At 37.4% G+C, this 19,659-nt stretch overlaps 1 protein-coding gene across 1 annotated transcript; it reads left to right on the top strand.

Moving 5' to 3' along the window:
• Positions 1-7,767: 7,767 nt before the first annotated feature.
• On the top strand, positions 7,768-12,271 carry LOC150077700 (retinaldehyde-binding protein 1-like). Its single transcript, XM_090385487.1, has 6 exons — positions 7,768-7,942; positions 8,106-8,281; positions 8,409-8,651; positions 8,790-8,986; positions 9,258-9,368; positions 11,707-12,271. Exons 2-6 carry the CDS (start codon positions 8,158-8,160, stop codon positions 11,995-11,997), a joined length of 966 nt encoding a protein of 321 aa, XP_090241613.1. The 5' UTR covers positions 7,768-7,942; positions 8,106-8,157; the 3' UTR covers positions 11,998-12,271.
• The last annotated feature ends 7,388 nt before the right edge of the window (positions 12,272-19,659 follow it).

Below are 19,659 nucleotides of genomic sequence, written 5' to 3'. Positions count from 1 at the left end.
ACTCATTCCTGAAGTTTTGCCGTGTATTTTTGAGACACCCTGTATAACATGAAGGTTATCAAGTAAAGTGCCTCCTGTAGTTTGTAGCGCCGGTGTGCAGACTGTACGGCATTTTCGAAGCGGCGACAAGAGAAAAGACATTTGTATAGTATCTAGTTGAGATTTTACAGTAAGAAGGCTGGCCCTTTGAAACCAAATACAGAAGGCATACGATGGAATTGGAATAAACACGGTACGATATAGGATACGGAGAGTATAGTTTTTTTAGTCCCCATTCTTTCCTAGAAATTCTGAAGAGCATTGATGTAAAGTTCTTAATCTTTTTAGAGAGACGCTGTGTGATGAGAAGACCAGACGGTCATCTAGGAGAACACCAAAGTGTATGTGTGTGGAGACTAGAGAAAGTGAATTTCCTTGATAATTTATTACTGAGGCCTACAATGGTTTAGTCTTAAAATCATTTTTGTTTTAGTCACTGAAACGGTGAGCTTATTTATCGTCGATTAACTAAAAATAGTTACCTACGCTTTTTTCATTTGCAAAAATAAATAAGCGAAAGATTAGAATATTTGTTTAATATATTTATAACTATTAAATAAAAATTTCAAAAGTAAAAAACAGACAAAAAATTTTAAAAAATCAGAAAAGAAAAAAAACGAAAACTCCAAAATAATATAAATTCCCATACAGGATGGATTACGTATTCTTGTGTGACTGCTCGTTTTGTTTGTTGGTCAACAGCAGAACGATGAGACCCCGACCGAGTTCAGACATAAAAATTTGGATTCCATAATTCTAATGGCGGACCGTGTAGTTTGATAAACAACAAACTTGCGTTTGTTGGATCTCTTTATACCTAACACATTGTACTTTAGTAAGAAACGTTCAAGTTTCATTGCGAAATTTATATTTTTGTTTTTAAAGAAATCTGTTAATTTTAAATATCGCTATTAATATATATTTTTAGCAGCGATGGGTAAAATAGATATTTCTCCCTCCCCTTTGATTATGCCATTTTGTCATAATATTAGGTGTTATAAATTTAATGATTTTCTATTATGACATTTAGAAAAAAGTACCTGAAAGTCGTTCCGGCTCGAATACACCACTGGTGTCAGATGTTTTTAATACCGTGTCCCGACCCGCGTACGCGCCGTAGTTCACCTGCAATTGCTTCGATTTGCATAACGACTCGCTGGTCATAATATTTTGGCTCATCGGTGTAGTCAGAAATAGTTTTAATATCATGCAAAGGAAAATCCTGGATTATTTATTTTTAAAAGTTGCTCCAATGAATATTATGAAGCGAATATCTCACCCGGTCCCATTGAGGTTGCCTCGAAATTTAGCTGTTTTTTTCTAATAGTAAATAGATGATCCTATGATCAGACGTAGTCAGATCAGTGTTTATTTCCCAGTTATAAATAAATGAGAGTAGGTTGTTAGTTACTAATATAATATCTATATTTCATTGTCCAAAGATTTGGACCTGGGAGGTTAATGACATTCAGTTAATGAGATAAAATGAGGTCCTCTAAAAGGCATCCTCTTGTATCAGTGGATTTGCTGTACCAAAGAGAAGGTTTAGAATTTGCATCCATTAAAACTAGCAGAGGCTCTGGGCTAATAGCGTGAAGCGCCGAGTCTAAGTAATGAAGATGAGGAGCAATATGTGTAGATGAAGGGCAATACAGGGAAATAATATAAAATGAAAGTGTTGCTGCAGTAACATTAATGCACGTTGCAAATTGTGTACAAAGACTGGAAACTATATCAAGGATTTTATTGAAGATAATTATTGGAGACTTCGAATCCTCGTGATAAGGTTGAATTATGCTTGAGATCACGGGATAACCTATAACTTTACCACGGAAAAGAAATGTCTCCTGTAGGCAAATCAGATCAAAAGGCGATTCATCTACTAAACGGCGAACCTCATCGGCAACCGATCTTGCCCAATGAGCATTTAACTGTAGTATACGTCCTTTAGATACCAAACGAAGTGGTGCTGGTAAAGTATCACTTTGCGATTCCTTACATTTTGGAGTGAATGGTTCGTGTGCGTACAGTTTCAAAAGCTCATAAGTATTCTGGGCAAGAAGTATCACGAATGGAACTCTTGTGATCCTTATTTTCTTATTTGCAATTTGAGCAGGCGGGTGGTTCTTCATTGTGAGGGCATTCATTAAATATATGTCCTTGATGAACACAATGCCCGCACGTAGGCACATTCTGTTTGCATGTGTTTGATGTGTGACCGAACATCAAACAGCAAAAACACTTTGTCACGACAGTGAAATTTTTAAGATTATGGGCTGACCATCCGATGTAGATTCGATCTAGTGAGATAACAATCGAATTAATCCGAGGAGATACTTCCAGCACCTAGTTTGATGAATTTTTTTTATCTAGTTTTTGCCTTAAAACGAAAGTTAATTTGTTTTCCTATTTCTTCTCTTATAGTATTTTTTTTAGATTTTTATGAAAGATGTCATACAGAATTTCTTCTTTACTTAATCGTTGTCTACATCAAAAATTAGGATTGTAGGATTTAGTTCTGTTGGCGGCCCAGCTCTTAGCTCAGCCTCAGAGAGGGATTGTAAGGAATGGAGTTTAAATCATCTATTGAGCTCGTTTCAATGATAACTCCGTTGTTTTTAATCATACGAAAAACTTTTACATTTACCTCCTTTAGATCCTTTTTAAGTGTACTAATAACTGTCTGTCACTTCCCTGCTGGTTTAGCTTTGTGTGGTATCAGAAACTCTAACTATAAGCAAATTTTGTTTCTGTTTTCTGGATGGTTATTTTGGTAGGAACATCACTCTGTTTGAATGGAGCACTCTCTTCCGACAACGGGGAAACCACATCCGTACACATAAGGTCCAGATGAGCTCGCTTCTTCAGAACAGATGCAAAAGAGCGAACAGCAAGCGAGTGCATGCCAGTTTCTTTTAATTCATCAATAGGACTTGTTCCAAATCCACTTTAACCTCTAGAGTAGAGGGTATTTAATGTCAAACGGCAACAGGGGTTTCCCCATCAACCCGTTGCATTCATTGTAGGTGCACCAGTTCACTGGGAAGGCAAGAGATTTAAAGTGTATGGATATTGCACATGTGTAGTGTTGTGTACCGTTCTTCCTCTGGCCATTTAGCCGCTGGACCCTTCTGAGGCCCTAAGTTGCCCGCACTCAGCCCCGTGAAGGCAGACCAGGTATCCAGTACTTTTATATTTTCACTCTGGCAGGTCCTGCCACATAATTTCCTGAGATTTCAGTGGCTAGTACCTAAAAAGGTTTAATGCTGGAATCTAGTTAAGCCGAAAGAGGTCTAAGTACGCAGATTAATTTTGTGACATTTTAAAGTTTTAACATTGTGTGGGATATTCTCTAGCAATACAGATAGAGTATGGGGGAGACTGAAGACTAGAGGGAAAGACAGAAATGGGGATGATAGGAAAGGCGACCCCAGTAGGTCAGTGAGGCAGGCCCATGCCTCACCAGGAGAAGAAAGGGGGATGGCAGGGAAAGTGAAAGTGTATTGATGTCCAGTCTGCGCACGTAGCACAGTGGTATCATCACTGTCCTCCCCCCACCGGGTGGAAAAGGCCCAGGTTCGAATCCCGTCGATGACGCGAGGACCTTTAGTGGGATTTTTTCACTCTGTGGCTGAGTTAGTCGGTCTCAGACGTAAATAGCAAGGTTTTTTTCCCCAGAAACTGGGGTATTTTTCGTCCAGCAAAACAGACAAATCGACCAGAGAACACACGCAATTTACAGACGCGAATACGGGTAAATGTAATCATTTACGGGTAATCCTAATATAATAATTTGAATTTTTTTTTTTTTTTTTTGTATTGATGTCTAGCGGCACCAGGGGTTTCGTCCATCTCCGCGTTGCTTTCGTTGTGGGTGTACTAGTTCGCTGGGAATGCCAGAGATTTAAAAGTGTGTGGACTTTGCATTTGTGTGATGTCGTGTACCTTTGTTCATCTGGTCGTTTAGCCGATGACCCCTGCTGAGGCCCAACCTTGCCCCACTTTCGCCCCGTGGAGGTAGACCAGGAACCCAGAATACTTATTTACTCTGGCAGGTCCTGCCAAGTAATTTCCTAAGATTTCGGCGACGTGGACCTAAAGAAAAAAAAAAATAAATAAATAACTAATCGATTGCGTGAGGGTTGTGTAGCTTGATTTTTAAAAGGCCAAAATATGGGCAAAAGGTGATTTGACATGTTTAAATTTAGGTGTGTGGGGCTTTCGCTAGCATATAGATGGAGGCAGCAGGGAAGTGTGTGTGTGTGTGTGTGTGTGTGTGTGTGTGTGTGTGTGTGTGTGTGTGTGTGTGTGTGTGTGTGTGTGTGTGGCATCGCTTGTGGCTCCTAGGCATTTGCCCATCTCCACCTTGTTCATCTGTGTTGGTGCAGAACCTCTGCAAAGGGGGCCCGAAAAAGTGCTGGCGCTCGTGTCAACCCAAACCAGACCAGTTCATGTGCTGGTCTGGTTTGGGTCCACTATTACCTGTAATGCTGAAACGCACAAAATGCCACACTTATTGGAGACAATGCAATACCGGTGGACGCCAGCAATTCCACTCCCAGGTTGCCCAAACCAGGAAGCCAGCAAAAAAATAAAAAAATAATAATAAATAAATAAATAAAAGAAAAAAAAAAGCTCTGTGTAAATTAACCTATTAATTATTTTACTCAGAAATATTCTGATTTTTAACTTACTTAAATTTAACTTTAAAATATTGCAAGGAAATATAAAAGTTAAATCTTTAACTATATACAAAAGCATTTAAAAGGATAGCCGGTGGCAAGTAGTCATAATGAGACTACTGCCACAGGAAGCATGTTGATATTCGCGTATTCCACTCCAAGATCACCGCAATGGAATACATCTTTACAGTCTTCCACGAGAAGAGGTGTCTAGAAGTAGATGATAAAGCCAGTAGCATCAACAGGGAAAGAACAGCCGCAATGAGACTGTTTCTCTATAAAGCATTGATTGCCATGCAGTCAAATTCAGGAAAATTTGATCAAAATTTAATGATGATGATGTGTTCTACGAACAGCCATAATGAGACTGTCAAAGTCCATTAATATTGGCTTGTCAAAAGAGACGTTGCTTAACTTTAAATATCAACCTTATAAGAGACCACTGCCACGGAAGAGCATAAATGATCCCCTTTATCCTCCCAGTCAAAAGTGCTCAACAATTATAAATCTTGCTTTTCAATCTTCCACAAAAGATATGTACTGGATAAAGATGAAAAAAACCTCAAGTGTCAGGAATGAGGTCAACAGCTACAATGAGACTGTGTCTCTATAATACATAGTATTACAATTCACCATTTCCCAAGCAGTCTTTCTTTTGGGATATTTTTTGGTCAGAAAACTAGGAGTGATGAAAGTTGTTGTGAACAGTCGCAACAAGACTGTCACGGCACGAATTATATTATCTAATCCAAAAGTGATGTTTTTTAGCATGTAGTTTGAATTTTATATTGAGCTATGAGCTGTTGGATCAGCATGGTATCAATTTCCAGATTCCAGCGAGCAGAAGGTTACAAGATTCAAATAATGAACTTAAGAGTTTTTTTTCCCCCAAGTATTCCAAAACTTGGGTCGTGGGACCCAAGAAGGTCTTCCCCCCCTAGTATTGATATTTTTTATTATTTACATTGTTTACTTGATATCTGCCTTATTTATAACAAGTGGTATTCCAGCGAAACACAGTAGGCTATTTTTTTTTTTCATTAAAATGCAACTCATGCAATTTGTATACCAATTTGATTTCAATTTAATTAACCAAGTTGATTTCTATGTTCAGTTCTCTTCTGAAAAACTGACAATGAGAAGATCTGGAAGGTGGTAATATTTTGTTCATTTTCTAGAAGGATATGAACATTATCCATCGATAGGTTTGGGACCCTGTTTATAAGACGTCGTCTCTGTTCCGCGTACAGTGGACACATTAACAGGACATGTTCCCAATCCTCGATCTGACCACAAGTGCAGAACGGATCTGGCTCAAGCCTCATCTCATGGAGCTTAGCCCTAAGGGAACCGGGACCTGTTAGTATATATGCTGTAGTCATAGTTGGTGCGAACCATGAACAGATTCCAGGAGAAGTCAGTCGTTCAATGAACTTTTTTGCTGTCAGTTCAGACACAAATTCGTTCCATTTAGACTGCCAAATAGCTGTTATCTCAGTCCAGATTCTTTTCTTTTCTGTTTTAATGTCATTTGCTGGGTCTGATGTTATGCCCAAAAACGTTGTAAATATCCCTTTCTTTAGCTTGTAGATTGCCGCTTGGAATAAAATATATAAATGTACGGGCATTTCACCACCAAGAAATTGGAGTGCCTTATTTGAAACCGTGCGAGGGACGCAGTGAACAGTGAGAAGAACAGATCTTTGAATTGATGTTAACTTCCTCTTCACAGCAACATTAATAACATTCTGATGCCAAACCTTGCAGCGCACGAGACAATAGGTAAGAATATCGTCTTGTAATACAGTCTCAACGTTTTCTTATTCAGACTTTATTCTTTCTTAGAAATTCTTGTTACAGCAGCTGTAAAATTTCGGATTTGTGTACCAAATTAGTTGCATGTGGCAAAAAGCCTAGTTTGTCATCCAATAATAAGCCGAGATATTTGGTTTGCGAGACGTACGGTAGTTGTGAATGGTTCAGAAAAATCTTAGGGGTCTCGCATAATTGAAGTGCTTTTTAAAAGTCATGAAGTTGGTTTTACTTGGAGAGATTTTTAAATTGTTCATACTTGCCCACGCTGCAAGGTCATCAAGTAATGGCTGCATTTTCTCTTCTAGTATTTTTCGAGAACGGCCTTCAATAGCAATCACAAAATCTTCTTTGTAGGCAGTCTTTAATAGCTCTGGATGCTGTCGTATTAGCCACTTGCCCAACACAGCATTCTAGAGGCGCGGCCCCAAAACCGACCCCTGGAGATCTGAGCCTTGTAAGTAAGATGTTTGGCGCGAACTTTTACAAACCTTTCATCAAAAGTAGGATCTAAGAACGCCGTATATGTATTGATCACAGTCAGCGGACTTTAATTACCGGAGGGCGCTCTCCCACCAAAGTGAGTCGAAAGCGCCCTCAAATTCAATGAACACTGATAGAACGTATTTTGCACGTGTATTCTGAATGTAATTTGTCAGGGAAGAAATAGTGTCCTCCGTCGACCTGCCCTTTTAAAACCAAATTGAGAGTTTATTAATGCTATTAAAAATATTACAAATGCTATTAAAGATACTTTATTGAACCAACACTTGAAATGCTATTGAAGATACTTTATTGAACCACCACTTGAAATGGAGGGTAAGTGAGTAAACTCTGACTTACCATCCACTGGAGAATAACTTTGAAAGAAGAAAAAAATCACTCCTAGAACCCACGTAATTTTAGTGAAATGCATTGACGCAACAGGACTTCCATCAGCTTGCTCAAATACCATTATCTTCGTTTATTATTCCTGAATACGTGACAGGGGAACGTAGTGATCTCTATTTCTTTCTTTCTGTTTTTTTTTTTTTTTTTTTTGTTTAGTCGCTCAATTCACTGTCCTATAGCAGAACTGCGATGCTCTCTTGTTGGGACCCTGACGTGCCCTTGACGTAGAGGCACACTCAGGGAAATAGAGGGAAAACCTGTTTCTTGTGCAATTTCTTCATGGTACGTAAAACTAATGATCAGCCACCGTCTGTTTATCATTTGAAAATTCTAAGCCAGAAACTTAAAAGTTATTTGTATCTACTCGCAAAGTGAACTAAACTTCCTTCAGTTTCAAACATCGCAAACTTTCCTGGAAAGTGCAGTTCCCTAATGAAATCGTGTACCTGTTTGTGTTGCAATCAGCTGGGATCAGCTTAGTTCATCTGCTAGTTTTGTAAACGAAGAATCTACTTCAGGTAAGTCTAAGTGTAAGATTATTTGTGTAATATTGGGTTGAATCATGTCAATACCTCGAAATCTATTTGAATTTTGAATTAGCTGTTCTATAAGGATATGTCAGTCCATCTTCATGTTTAGGAGTTTCAGGTTTACTCTATGTCATGTGGTTACCATTTTTAGGTTTCGACTGACTTTGCTACCATAAGATTCCAGTTCAGCCAGAGTTTCCGTGATGCTCAGGAGGATCGAAGATGAAGAACTCACTCCTGCAGACCTCGAAAAGGCAGCGAGAGAACTCAAAGAGGATCAAGCCACTAAGAATAACGCCTTGAAGGAACTAACGGAATTGATGAAAGGTAAAGCCACAGAGTTTTGGACTATTATTACTTCCGCTGCTTGTATATACATATTACTCTGATAAAGATTCGTTTCACTAATTTGTTTAATTTCAAGGGAAACATAAATATTTCGTTTGTTCTGTAGGAATCAAAGATTTCGAACCAGACACAGACCCCAGGTTCCTGTTAACGTTTCTTCGGGCGAGGAAGTTCAACGTGGCTCATTCATTAACCAACATCAGAAATTACTATAAAAACCGCATCTACAACGAAGAATATTTCAACACTTCCAGTCTTGAAGAAATCGATCCACTTCTCTTTACTAGGTGCATGACTGTATTGCCATATAGAACACCGAATGGGGAATCCATAGGACTTGTGAAACTAGGTTGGTGATGTTCCTCGTTTATTACTGAAATAATATTTCTGATTTCAGCACTACTGAATATGATAATATTCCCTAATTATTTCCAGGATTTTACAGTCGAATGATTTACAGTTTATATTGTCTGTGTTTGTTTTTCAGAGCATGTGGACTATTCCAATATCTCTTTTGAGATGGTAATACGGATATCGCTCTTGATGCTCGAGTGGAGTAACTATTTTGTGTTAACTCAGATGAATGGGGCTGTAGGGATAGTGGACTTGCAGTGTTTGACTTGGGGCGTAGTAAAGAAATATTTTCGCTACAGAAAACTGAGGAAACTTGCCGACGTTTGTCAGGTGGGTAATCAGGGTCAAAACAAGATGTTGATTTAAAATCATTATTTATATGAAGATTTTAACCTTGATACAGTAATTTGAATCCGCGCACGAAAAATATGGCTAGTGTCATACCAAATGGATTAATGTGAAGATATCAAACCTTAATGGATATTTATCTAGTACATATTGTAAGCATTAAGAAACCAGTTGTGAAAACAAAAATCTCCATGATTGTACCTTAATTTCTGCTTTCCTTATTCTAACTGTAATATTCAACCTCTTATTCTAGGACAGTTTTCCCATGCGCTACAAGCAGCTTCATGTCATCAATTACCCAATGGGTTGCGAGTCTTTGTGGGCATGTACCAAACACCTTGTCAGTCCCAAATTGCAAAAGAGGGTAAGTTTTATTATAATTAACTAATTATTTTTGTTATTTATGAATCTTTTGAAATTTCGAATAAAATCGGGAAAATTCGAAAGAATTAAGTGAGTTTGGAGTCGAAAGAAAATACGTTTTGTTAAATTGCATGTCTGTATGAGGAAAAGGTTGTGTGTAAACACTCTAACGTAGCACAGTGGATTTCTCACACGGTATTTACTGAGCGGTTCCTTCTAAATAGAATCTCTCCTAGAACGGTGTTCTGAGTAAACCAGTTAATTTTAATAATTCTATATTAAAAATAGTTAGATATGTATATGTTATGTTACATTTACGTTTCAAACATGCTCTATTACAAAAAATGGTCTTTTTCAGATATTAAAAACTAATATTCTCTACTCAAGAGGTGTTTACTACAACTTCACCACGTGATGGGTATCAGTGAAGTGGGATTTTTGTAGCTGTACTTCTTATGTGGGGAAGAGTGGCAACGGGCGCATTTGGAACACGGAATTGCTTCTTTAAATTGGAAGCTCTAAGGATTAAGAATTCAGCGTGTAACCTTTCCAGGACCCAACAAACCATATACTGAAAATAAAGTGCCGATCAGATTTTCCTTTTCAAATAATGTACATATGCATTTATGAAATTTATACCTAAAAATACATTTTTAGGTAGGCATGTATATACATTTCTGAAGTTGGGGGGGTAACTGGGAGAAGTTATGAAATCACCTTTGGAATTAAAATCATCCTCGGGAGTAACAAAACATAAGATAAAAATTTAGTGTCAGTCCAACGTTTTCTTATTGACTGATGATCGATAAATGTGAATATCTTTTAATTGAGTGAAACATGCTTCCATTTATCTATACAGATACCAGGGAATGATATCTATTAAAAAAATCCTAGATTTCTATTACTATAATTTTAGCGTAGTTTCAGCAGGCTTCAAATATATTTTGTATAATATTAAAATATAAAATTTCACGAAAAACCGGTCCACTGGGAGGGAGTTCTTAGATATGGAAGGATGAACATTGTGAGGGCACCTAAAAATCAGAAAAGACAATAAAATGCATAATGAATTCTAATAACGTATCAGCGTTTTTATATTGTAGATAAGATAAATGTTTATAGAACAACTCAACTATTATTTCACACATTAACAAACGGTTTAAGATTAATTTACTGTGGAATAAATATAAAACTTCTAAGGATTTATTGCAGTGCCTATTCACTTGTTCTTCATACAGAGACGTTGAAAATTTCTTCCAAATTTATTTGAAGAAGTTGAGGCATGCACAGATCTATTTTAGGTTGTTGAATGATTTAAACGACTTAAATTTATATTCGTTTATTGATCGTCAAACTATTGCAATACATTTTAAATCAATTACTTTATTTTCCTCCCGACTAACTAAGCAAATGAATTTATTATCAAAATGCGATGACAAATATTGCAAGGCATCACTTTTGAGTTTGACACTAAATGCTTTATATATTCATGCTTGTGATCCGTTTTATTATTTTATAATATTTTGATTATGTTGACTTCATTAGTTTAATAAATCTAGAACTTCACTTGTTCTCTTTTATTTCGTTTTGGTTTTTGTGCATGCATTATTATATATGAATAATAAAAAACTACAAATATACATTTAAAATAAAATAAAAAATAAAAAACTTTATAGATTAGATGTAAATAAGTTTTATTTGAGTCAAACGCTCTATTTCACGAAAAGGGAAGTGAACCTAATAAAGTATCCACTTGGTGTATTTCAATGGAGACTAGTCGTAATCTGAGCAAAAGAGATGATTGCTGCATTAAGGAGGAATACGTAAGCGAAAGAGGTAAAAAGGAGGGTAGTAGGTCACTGCCAAGTAGCAATAAGCATTACCTGTCAAAGTTCCCTGAAAGCAAATGCGGAAAATGTCCTTCGGGTGAAGGATATTTGCTCTTACTAATTATCCTGTTTCTATACACTTTTGTTTATCTTGGTAGACTCCTTTACTCAGAAACTGTTGAGGGTACATGTTGGTCAACTTTCGTTGCAATATCCGGTACATTCTATAACTGCAAACAATTTTTTGATATCCTGTGTGGGCGAATTATATTAACAGTCGTGTGATCAAAGTAAAATATCTGATAATTTATTAGCAGTTAAGTAGGTAATTAAACGGGGAAAATAAATAAAAAGGAAATGTCTAAAATTATGTTAAAATATAAAGCCATAATTAAGAATTAACTCGATTGAGTAAATAAGCATAATGGAGTTAATAATTAAATAAGATAATTAATACAAAACATAAGCAACATAAAAATGTGAAGCAGTAAAAATCTTTTCTCATTTCAGCTCTTTCTACACGGAAAGGATGTGAAGTCCCTGCATCAACACATCCCCCCATATTGTCTCCCTTCGGAATTTGGAGGAGATCTTGGGCCGATACGTGGCCTCTCAGTGTACGATAAGCTGTCTCAGTGGTTTCCAGAATACGTATCAAGCTACAAGTATGGCTACAAGTCTCGGGAAAGTGCCAAAGCCGACTATGATGCCCAAAGTCACATAAATCGACTTATCGATATTAACAGTCTTCCAGTAATGAAACTGGTGCAGCAGGCATTCAGCGTCATTAAAATTACGTGACAGGAATTATGTCGAGTCCCTACTTTGTTCACCAGGTGCCTCAAGTGTAGCTTCTTGTGTAAAATTCGGCGGCTGTTATATGGACACCCGCACAGCGATTTGGACATTCAGAAACTGTCTCTATAATACTGCAGTGCAGTTTTGAACAGCTCATTTCTGTTTTGTTGAATGTTTGTGTTTTGTAAAGAGCCTGTTTGTAAGTGAATCTACGACCGTCAGGTCATAGATTCAGTGGATCACCAGGAAAATGGGCTAATAAATTGATATATGCGTATTTGTGGACCATTTGAATTTTACGGTTTAATAATGACACCGTAGACCTACATTAGAGAAAATTAAGCAACATATTTATACTTAAAAGCAATATTCCCCAAAGTGGTATGTCGTGGCGTATTCTTATTACGCTGCGAATTATCATGTTTACAGCGAAATTCTTTAGTTAATGAAGAGAGAACTCTGTTTTCCAAGCATAAAAATAAAATGAAGTAACCAATGAAAATTCCTCATTCAGAGGAATTTTCATTGTCCGATCGACTCACAGATGTAAACTTAAATCTCTTAGTTCTACAGGAAACCTCAAACGTTTGTTTCAATAGCTGTTAGAAAACCTACTGATATTTTGATTTATCGACCAGTCCTCTCCATCTTGTATCCTTCATTCTCACTTTCAATATTTGTGCTCGATAAAACACGAAACTCCACACTTGACAAATTTCTAATCATTTTTAACACCAGTTAAATCATTTTTAAAAACCCAAATTCCCTATCCTTCAAGTAATATTCATCTTCGCCTCTCAAAAGGTTTTTTACTCATTGCTATTCTTATTCTTATTTCGGTGTGTTCTTTTCCTCTTCTACCAGTAGCCTTCCCAAACAGTCGCCACCAACTGTTAGATTTTCCTCCTTATATTACACAGTTCAACGCAACTCCTTTTCCCAATCTCATAACTTTTGGTTTTCTGAATATTTGTTCCCATCGCAAACCTATCACAACTTTTCTTTAGATTATTATACCAATTTCTGCAGTCGTTCTTCAGAATCTTCCACCAATGTCATAACACTCTGAATATCCATTCTCCCTCATCCATATCTTCTTTACTATCCATTTCACACTGATCTACCAGAACTTGATCATTTATAGCACCCATCTGTCTCCCCTATCTTCTAGAGAGTCTGAGCTCCTTGCGTGGGATCTTACCAGTAACTCCCAAGTTCTCCGGATTACATGGTAGCCTTCCAGAGGGGAAGTATCTAAAGCTTGACATATAGTGGCAAAATTAGTATTTGTATCCAATTACTTAATGATTAAATCAAAGGAATTTATCAGATTCGTGAGAATGATCTCCCCTTAATTAACCCCTACTTGGATCTGTTCAAGATATTGTTTTTGTGCAGATGGTCCTAAATGACTTCCTAAAAATTAGATTCCATGATCTTTCCTACCACAGAAGTTAAACTAACTGGTCTGTAGTCACCTACCTCCTCTTTGCCGAGGAGATAGGTAACTTTTCTTTTCTGCAGTTGCAATCAAAAATAATTATTCAATATAGCTTTAACACTAAAATTGAAGTGTACAAATAACATGCCAAGAAGTTTCGCTCCATCTTCAACCATGATTTAAACAACGGAATACATTTACATGTTGCTCAAACTGATGTTCATATATTGGTGTGTTCAAACGTTATTGGGCAAACACAAAAATAAAAAAAATAAAAAAAAAAAACACAAAAACATTTTTTTAGATTATGACGAATCGTTAGTGAGACATTCGTTTTGACGTGTCTCAAAAATGCAGAAATATTGGAGAAATTTCGATCTGAAATTATTTAATTAATTGACTTACAAGTTAGTTAAATGGATTATTGAACCATCACACATGGTTAACAAATGTGCTCGTCATCAAACAGGAGAGAATCTGTTTAGGATGGTCTTCTTATGGCATTTGTGATTTTGTACAGGTGCTGGTTTTGTTCACTCCTCTACCAGGTATCCGAAGAAGACCGCTTTGCTGAAAGCCTACATTTATTCAAAGAGAGGCAACAACCTGCAGCCTGGTATAATTACTGCAAATTAGCTAATACAAAATAACAACATAAACATTCTGCACGAGGACCTACTAATTGCCCAGTATGCAAAAGACCCCCGGAAAGTGTTAATAACGAAACCAACTATGGGTCGGTACCTCAATAATATGAAAAATGAGTTAATTGAACATTTTCCAGATTAATGGATAAAGAGCCGTTTCAGTTGTGCATCAACTATAAAAATTAATGGAGGAGGAAAGTGCGAGCACCTTACTTATACAGGAGTCATACTCCTTAAAAGCAAAAGTTAAGAATTATCCCATCCCATATAGTGTTATTTAAGTGGCGAACAGTATAACCCTGGCGGTGTATAGTTACACTCTATTTGGTCGCAAACAAGATAACCTCATTTTGCACACCACATACGGTTTATGTTACAGCAGAAGGGTATTTTGGCACGCTAGCAAAATGAACGTCATAGTTTCATTATATCCCCCAAAATTTAATGCCAGGTCCATTCTGTTGCACAATGATTGCCTGGATGAAAGGGGAGAATTACTGGAAATTAGACGACCAGCTCGACCACTGGTGCATCCAATCTGAATATTATACTCGCCACTCCACAGCTTCTGTTGAACTGAGTTATGGAAATATGACCATTTCATGATGGCTGCATTCTCACTCTGCAGGTACCGGTTTACTAAATTAACTCTGCAAAATACGTGCATTATCACCCATTGAAATAAATTTTTCATCAATTCCAAAAGTGGGGCAATATAAGGATCTCATATCGATACCTAATTTGGTTGGGATTGATTTCATATTGGTCAATGAGCAGAGTAGTTGTAAAAAGTTACTTTGGAGCCCTTGCTGTCCACACGAGTGTCCATAATTGCGTCCATTGTATTTTTGCTGCTGCTGTATGACATGAGTTTCCATAATGTAGATAACGATTTAACCAAGGAAGAAATTTTGGATGACTTGTATTCCAAAAATGTAAAAGACCTCGGGTTTACACGTGACCAGATAGGAAATGAGATTTCATTTAAATTCAAAACGAAATCAAGGTCTAAGTGTGCATCAAACTGGGTGCTTGCTCTTTCCACACGTATTTTCTCACAAATTTCCACTCTAGAGAGGATATTTATATTGTTAATGTCTCACACATTTAAGGCCTTTACGATAGCAAATGCTCCTATTGTTTATCATACGGACGTGCGTCTAGCTCTTGCAAAAATGAAATACAGACTTGCGGACACTGTGCTCGTTCGGGGCACGTATTTTCGGAGTGTCCCAACAAAAGTGACCCTACAGTATGTGCCAATTGTAAACGAAAGAAGAACACAGCCGATCACTCTGTTAGAGATGTCTTGTGTCCAAAATACCAGAGAGCTATGGAAACAGTAAGACAAGGAACTATTCCCATCCAGTCCTAATGATCATAACAGTGACGAGGATGAAGAATCTATACTCTTGACCGCCAAATTAAAAATCAGTCAATTAAATGCCCCGAAAACTTGCAGATATCCTTTCTCCACACATTGTTTGTTTACAGGAACCGTATCACTATCACGGTAAAATTACAGGCCATCCTTAATCCACCAGAATAATAAAATCCCCTCATGAAGATCCAAAAACAGCTATTATTGTATTCAAAAGAAATCTAGACATTCTCACCGTCCCTTCTCTCTGCTCACAGCATGCTACCCGTATACAAGCTACTAATGAAATTATGTCCTTCTACTTGATTTCTTTATACTGTCCACCATCTTCAGATATTAATCCATTTCTGGAGTACCTAGAAACTGCTCTTCTTAAAATTTTACCAGAACCTGTTATTATCCTAAGGATGCAAGTTCCAAATCTTCACTGCGGCGTAGCGCAACTACCGATCACAGAGGGCGGTTATTAGAAGATTTAATTTTTGCTCATCAATTGCATGTTCTTAATCTCCCAAATAAGCCTTCTACCTTTTGTAGCACCCTGGGGCAGTCTAACATCAACGTCACTCTGGCCACAAGCAATATCTCTCTAATTTCTGAGTAGGATGTACATACAGATTTGACAGTTTCCGATCATCGACTTATATCTTTTGACCTACGTTCTTCTAAAACTACTATCCTCCACCTAATGATCTGGTCAGATTTTCCCTACGAAATATAATTTGAGAAAACTTTGACAAATCAATCTTTAAAATCTTCCTTCTGATTCTACAGACTCTGTGGACCATCTTGACGATAATCAATTGGTAAATTTTGTTAAAAACGCTATCTTTACAGCTATCACAAAATCTACCAAACGGAAAGCTTTCTGTACAAAATGTACCCCCTGGTGGACAAATGAGCTAACAATTCAACGTCGCAAGGTTCATCACACTAGGCGCCTTTATCAAAGAGCAAAACGAAATAGGCAGCCTTTACTTGAAGTCAATAGGTTACATTTAAACTATAAAAATGAGAAGAGGATATACACTAAAGCAATATATAAGCAATAATAGTAAGGTAAAATATTGACAGAATTTTGTACATGCAAGTGGAAACCAAGATCCGTGGAGCCTTATATATAAAATCAGTATAAATAAATTAACTCCTGGTGATATCTTTAATACAATAATCTCAAATAATACTGAAACTCTGAACTGGACGCAAACTGCCAATTAAATACTTGAGAGGCTTTTTTCCCAATGATGATAGAATTCTTGATTCTGCCTACCACTCTGGAGTTAGGAAAGAAAATGAGCAATATGATTCTCCCATTTCTACTCCTTTATTTACTGTGGAAGAGATTAAAAATGCAGTTTCTTCAATCAGTAATAACAAATGCCCAGGAACTGATCTACTGGAATCAATTTTCATAAAACGCATCTTCTCTATTAGACCAAACCATCTTATTTTTAAACTCTTTAACAAGTGTCTTGTAGCTGGGAATTTCCTTGTTATTTGGAAGTCTGCTCTCATTAGAATAATTCCAAAACCAGGTAAAGGTGCGTCTAGGTAAACTACTAAGTGATTCTAAATCATACAGGCCTATCGCTTTATTATCCCACTTAGGCAAGTTACTAGAAAAGCTCATGGCATACTGATGTATCAACTTCTTTTGGAAAGTAATCTATCTTCCTCTCTTCAATATGGATTTAATCCTGGTTGTAATTGTGAAGGTGCACTTTTTGAATTGAAAAGATAATTGATAGCTCTACTTACAAATATGCACTGGCAGTTTTTATTGATTTTGAACACGCCTTCGACAATGTTTGGTGGGAGAGTGTCTTATGGCGCCTTAGAATCGCTCGTTGTTCTAGACATCTCTTCCTTTTGTTCAAAAGTTACTTTGCTGAACGTACTGTCTACGTCCAAACCAAACATCAGTCGGTATCCAAAGTTGTTTCTCGAAAGTGTCCCCAGGGTTCCATTCTTCGCCCTCTTATGTGGAACCTTTTCCTTGGTGACTGGCTGTCTTCGGCCTCCAACACGGCCGATGTGCAAATGATTGCCTTTGCCGGCGATCTCTCCATCTTAGGACATGGTAACTCCAGGTCCCAATTGGAACAACGGGCTAACTCTGTACTCGATTACCTTCTGGATTGGATTCTGAAAAATAAATTAAGAGTGTCACCATCTAAAACCAACATGATGATATTTCACGGAAAACTAGACCATAATAGACCTCCGATTGTCAAGTTTAATAGAGTATCTCTGCCACTTATTACCACTCATAAGCATCTTGGTATTATTTTTGATGAAAACTTGTCATTCTTACCACACATCCAGAATCTTTCCGAAAAAGTGAAAACTTTTACGGCCATGTTATTCAGAATCTCTCGGCGGGACTGGGGTTTAAAAAAGTGAACCCTCAGAATTCTATACTACACAGTGTTTATTCCAATCGTTAAATGTGTAGCCAGCATATGGTTTCACAGAACCAAACTTATTACAGTCCAAACCAAACTAGATAGTATCCAACGGACCTTCTTGATAGCCTTCCTGAGAACTTGTAGAACAGTTTAAACTGCATCTTTTCTAGCCATCGCAGGCTTGTTACCTCGGGATCTGTATCTTACGTACAAAGGCTTTGTTTACAATATTGGTAAAGGACATCCTCTAACTTTTTTCGATTTGACCTATGATCCCACTGCCGATCCAAAGAATGAAAAAGCGAAATTTTGGACTGAGCCTCATAAAAGATGGCAAGTGAGATGGAATTCCTCGAACAAAGGAGTAGTGAACAGATGTTTTATACCTGAAGTTAAATTCACTACCTCTAAAAGTAATTAGTTTTGGTTCTACCCAAGCCTTTTTACATCATACATTCGTAACTAATCACGGTTCTTTGAACGCTCGTTTTCTTCAATTCAGTCTATCCACGACAGATACCTGCTTCAGCGGCGCCACTGAAGATTGAGTCATGTCTTATTCTTCTGCCCAGTTTATCAAGATTTAAGAGAAATATTATCTAGTACGGTGCATAATTTCTCTCCTGGAAATGAAAGATATCTTATTGAAAATCGAAATGCCTTCTCAGCTCTACAGGAATTTGCCATACAGGTTTTCAACAGACGACGTGGTTTGCTGAGCTGACTTTAGACTCAACAAAGCTACTTTTTTAATAATTATTATTTTAACATTTTATGTAATTAATTTATTATTATTATCTTTTATTTATTTATTATTTATTTTTTGCTTGTACCCAGATTTGGGCTTCCTGGGTATGGGAACTGCTGGCATCCGTTGCAATTACACTTTCTGTAGTGGATGCGGGATTCTTTGTGGTAATCACCACAGTACGTGATTAAAGGAGACTGCTGCACCCATTAGACTTGCGGTTATTCCTATGGGTGCTTGAAATAATACATTTAGTTAGTATGTGCATGGTAGGGCCCGCCTCCTCGTGGCGTGGACGGGTACTGTGAAGCAGTTTTCCTGGTGATCCCTGCTTCCTGGTAGCAAAGCGGTCAGAAACAGCTAAAGAACACAACAACAACACACACACACACACACACACACTACGCAAACATAACACTACACTCATTTCTGGCCATTGTCCTGTATATCATCACAGAGAACCATGGCGGAGATAAACTAACGTTTAGGTGCCGCCTTGCGTAAGACACAACACATGTCCACATGGGTTTCCATGGTAAAGCTGTTAATCACAAGCAACGCATCGCACCAATGAACGCCACATGTCCTCCATCGTTGCTTAGCCCTTCGTTCTTAGACCATTGGAAAGTAGAAAGAGGTTCTAGGACGAATAACACTGCACACTCTTTAGATCAGTGTGATGCATTCACTGTAACGTTAAATAGGTTGACCGTTATGGTATGAAGCTGGTGGTGGTGGTTCAGCATCGGATTATTGGTCGTAGTACCAAAACTCATCATTACCAACTCGTAAATTAAAATCTTGAACAGTTTCCTGACGTTCACAATGCGGCAATTCTAAGGAAATCGACCCCCAAGTTCTAGCACGAAATTGCTCGATCCTTTTAGAAAACAAGGTCGAAATATAATTTGAAGAAATTCCAGGCTGGCTCTTAGTCCAGAACTGACACCGATCAAATACCTTTCCGAAGAATCGGAACACCATGGGTAATGTACGATTCAAAAGTGTTCCCGAAGGTTCAGCGTTATCAATGGGCCAAA

Source organism: Mastigoproctus giganteus, chromosome 11, assembly GCF_048544385.1.
Source record: "Mastigoproctus giganteus isolate SK-2022 chromosome 11, ASM4854438v1, whole genome shotgun sequence".
NCBI classification, from domain to species: domain Eukaryota; kingdom Metazoa; phylum Arthropoda; class Arachnida; order Uropygi; family Thelyphonidae; genus Mastigoproctus; species Mastigoproctus giganteus.
The sequence above is the reverse complement of the archived record's forward strand: the minus strand, read 5'-3'. Positions and strand labels throughout refer to the sequence as shown.

What these genes read in the sequence shown, in the direction of transcription:
- LOC150077700 (XM_090385487.1), top strand. Translation starts at nt 8,158, where the DNA reads ATGCTCAGGAGGATCGAAGATGAAGAACTCACTCCTGCAGACCTCGAA. An exon ending in ACTAACGGAATTGATGAAAG is followed by an intron (nt 8,282 to 8,408) that starts GTAAAGCCACAG and finishes TTTGTTCTGTAG; the next exon opens with GAATCAAAGATTTCGAACCA. An exon ending in GTCCCAAATTGCAAAAGAGG is followed by an intron (nt 9,369 to 11,706) that starts GTAAGTTTTATT and finishes TTCTCATTTCAG; the next exon opens with CTCTTTCTACACGGAAAGGA.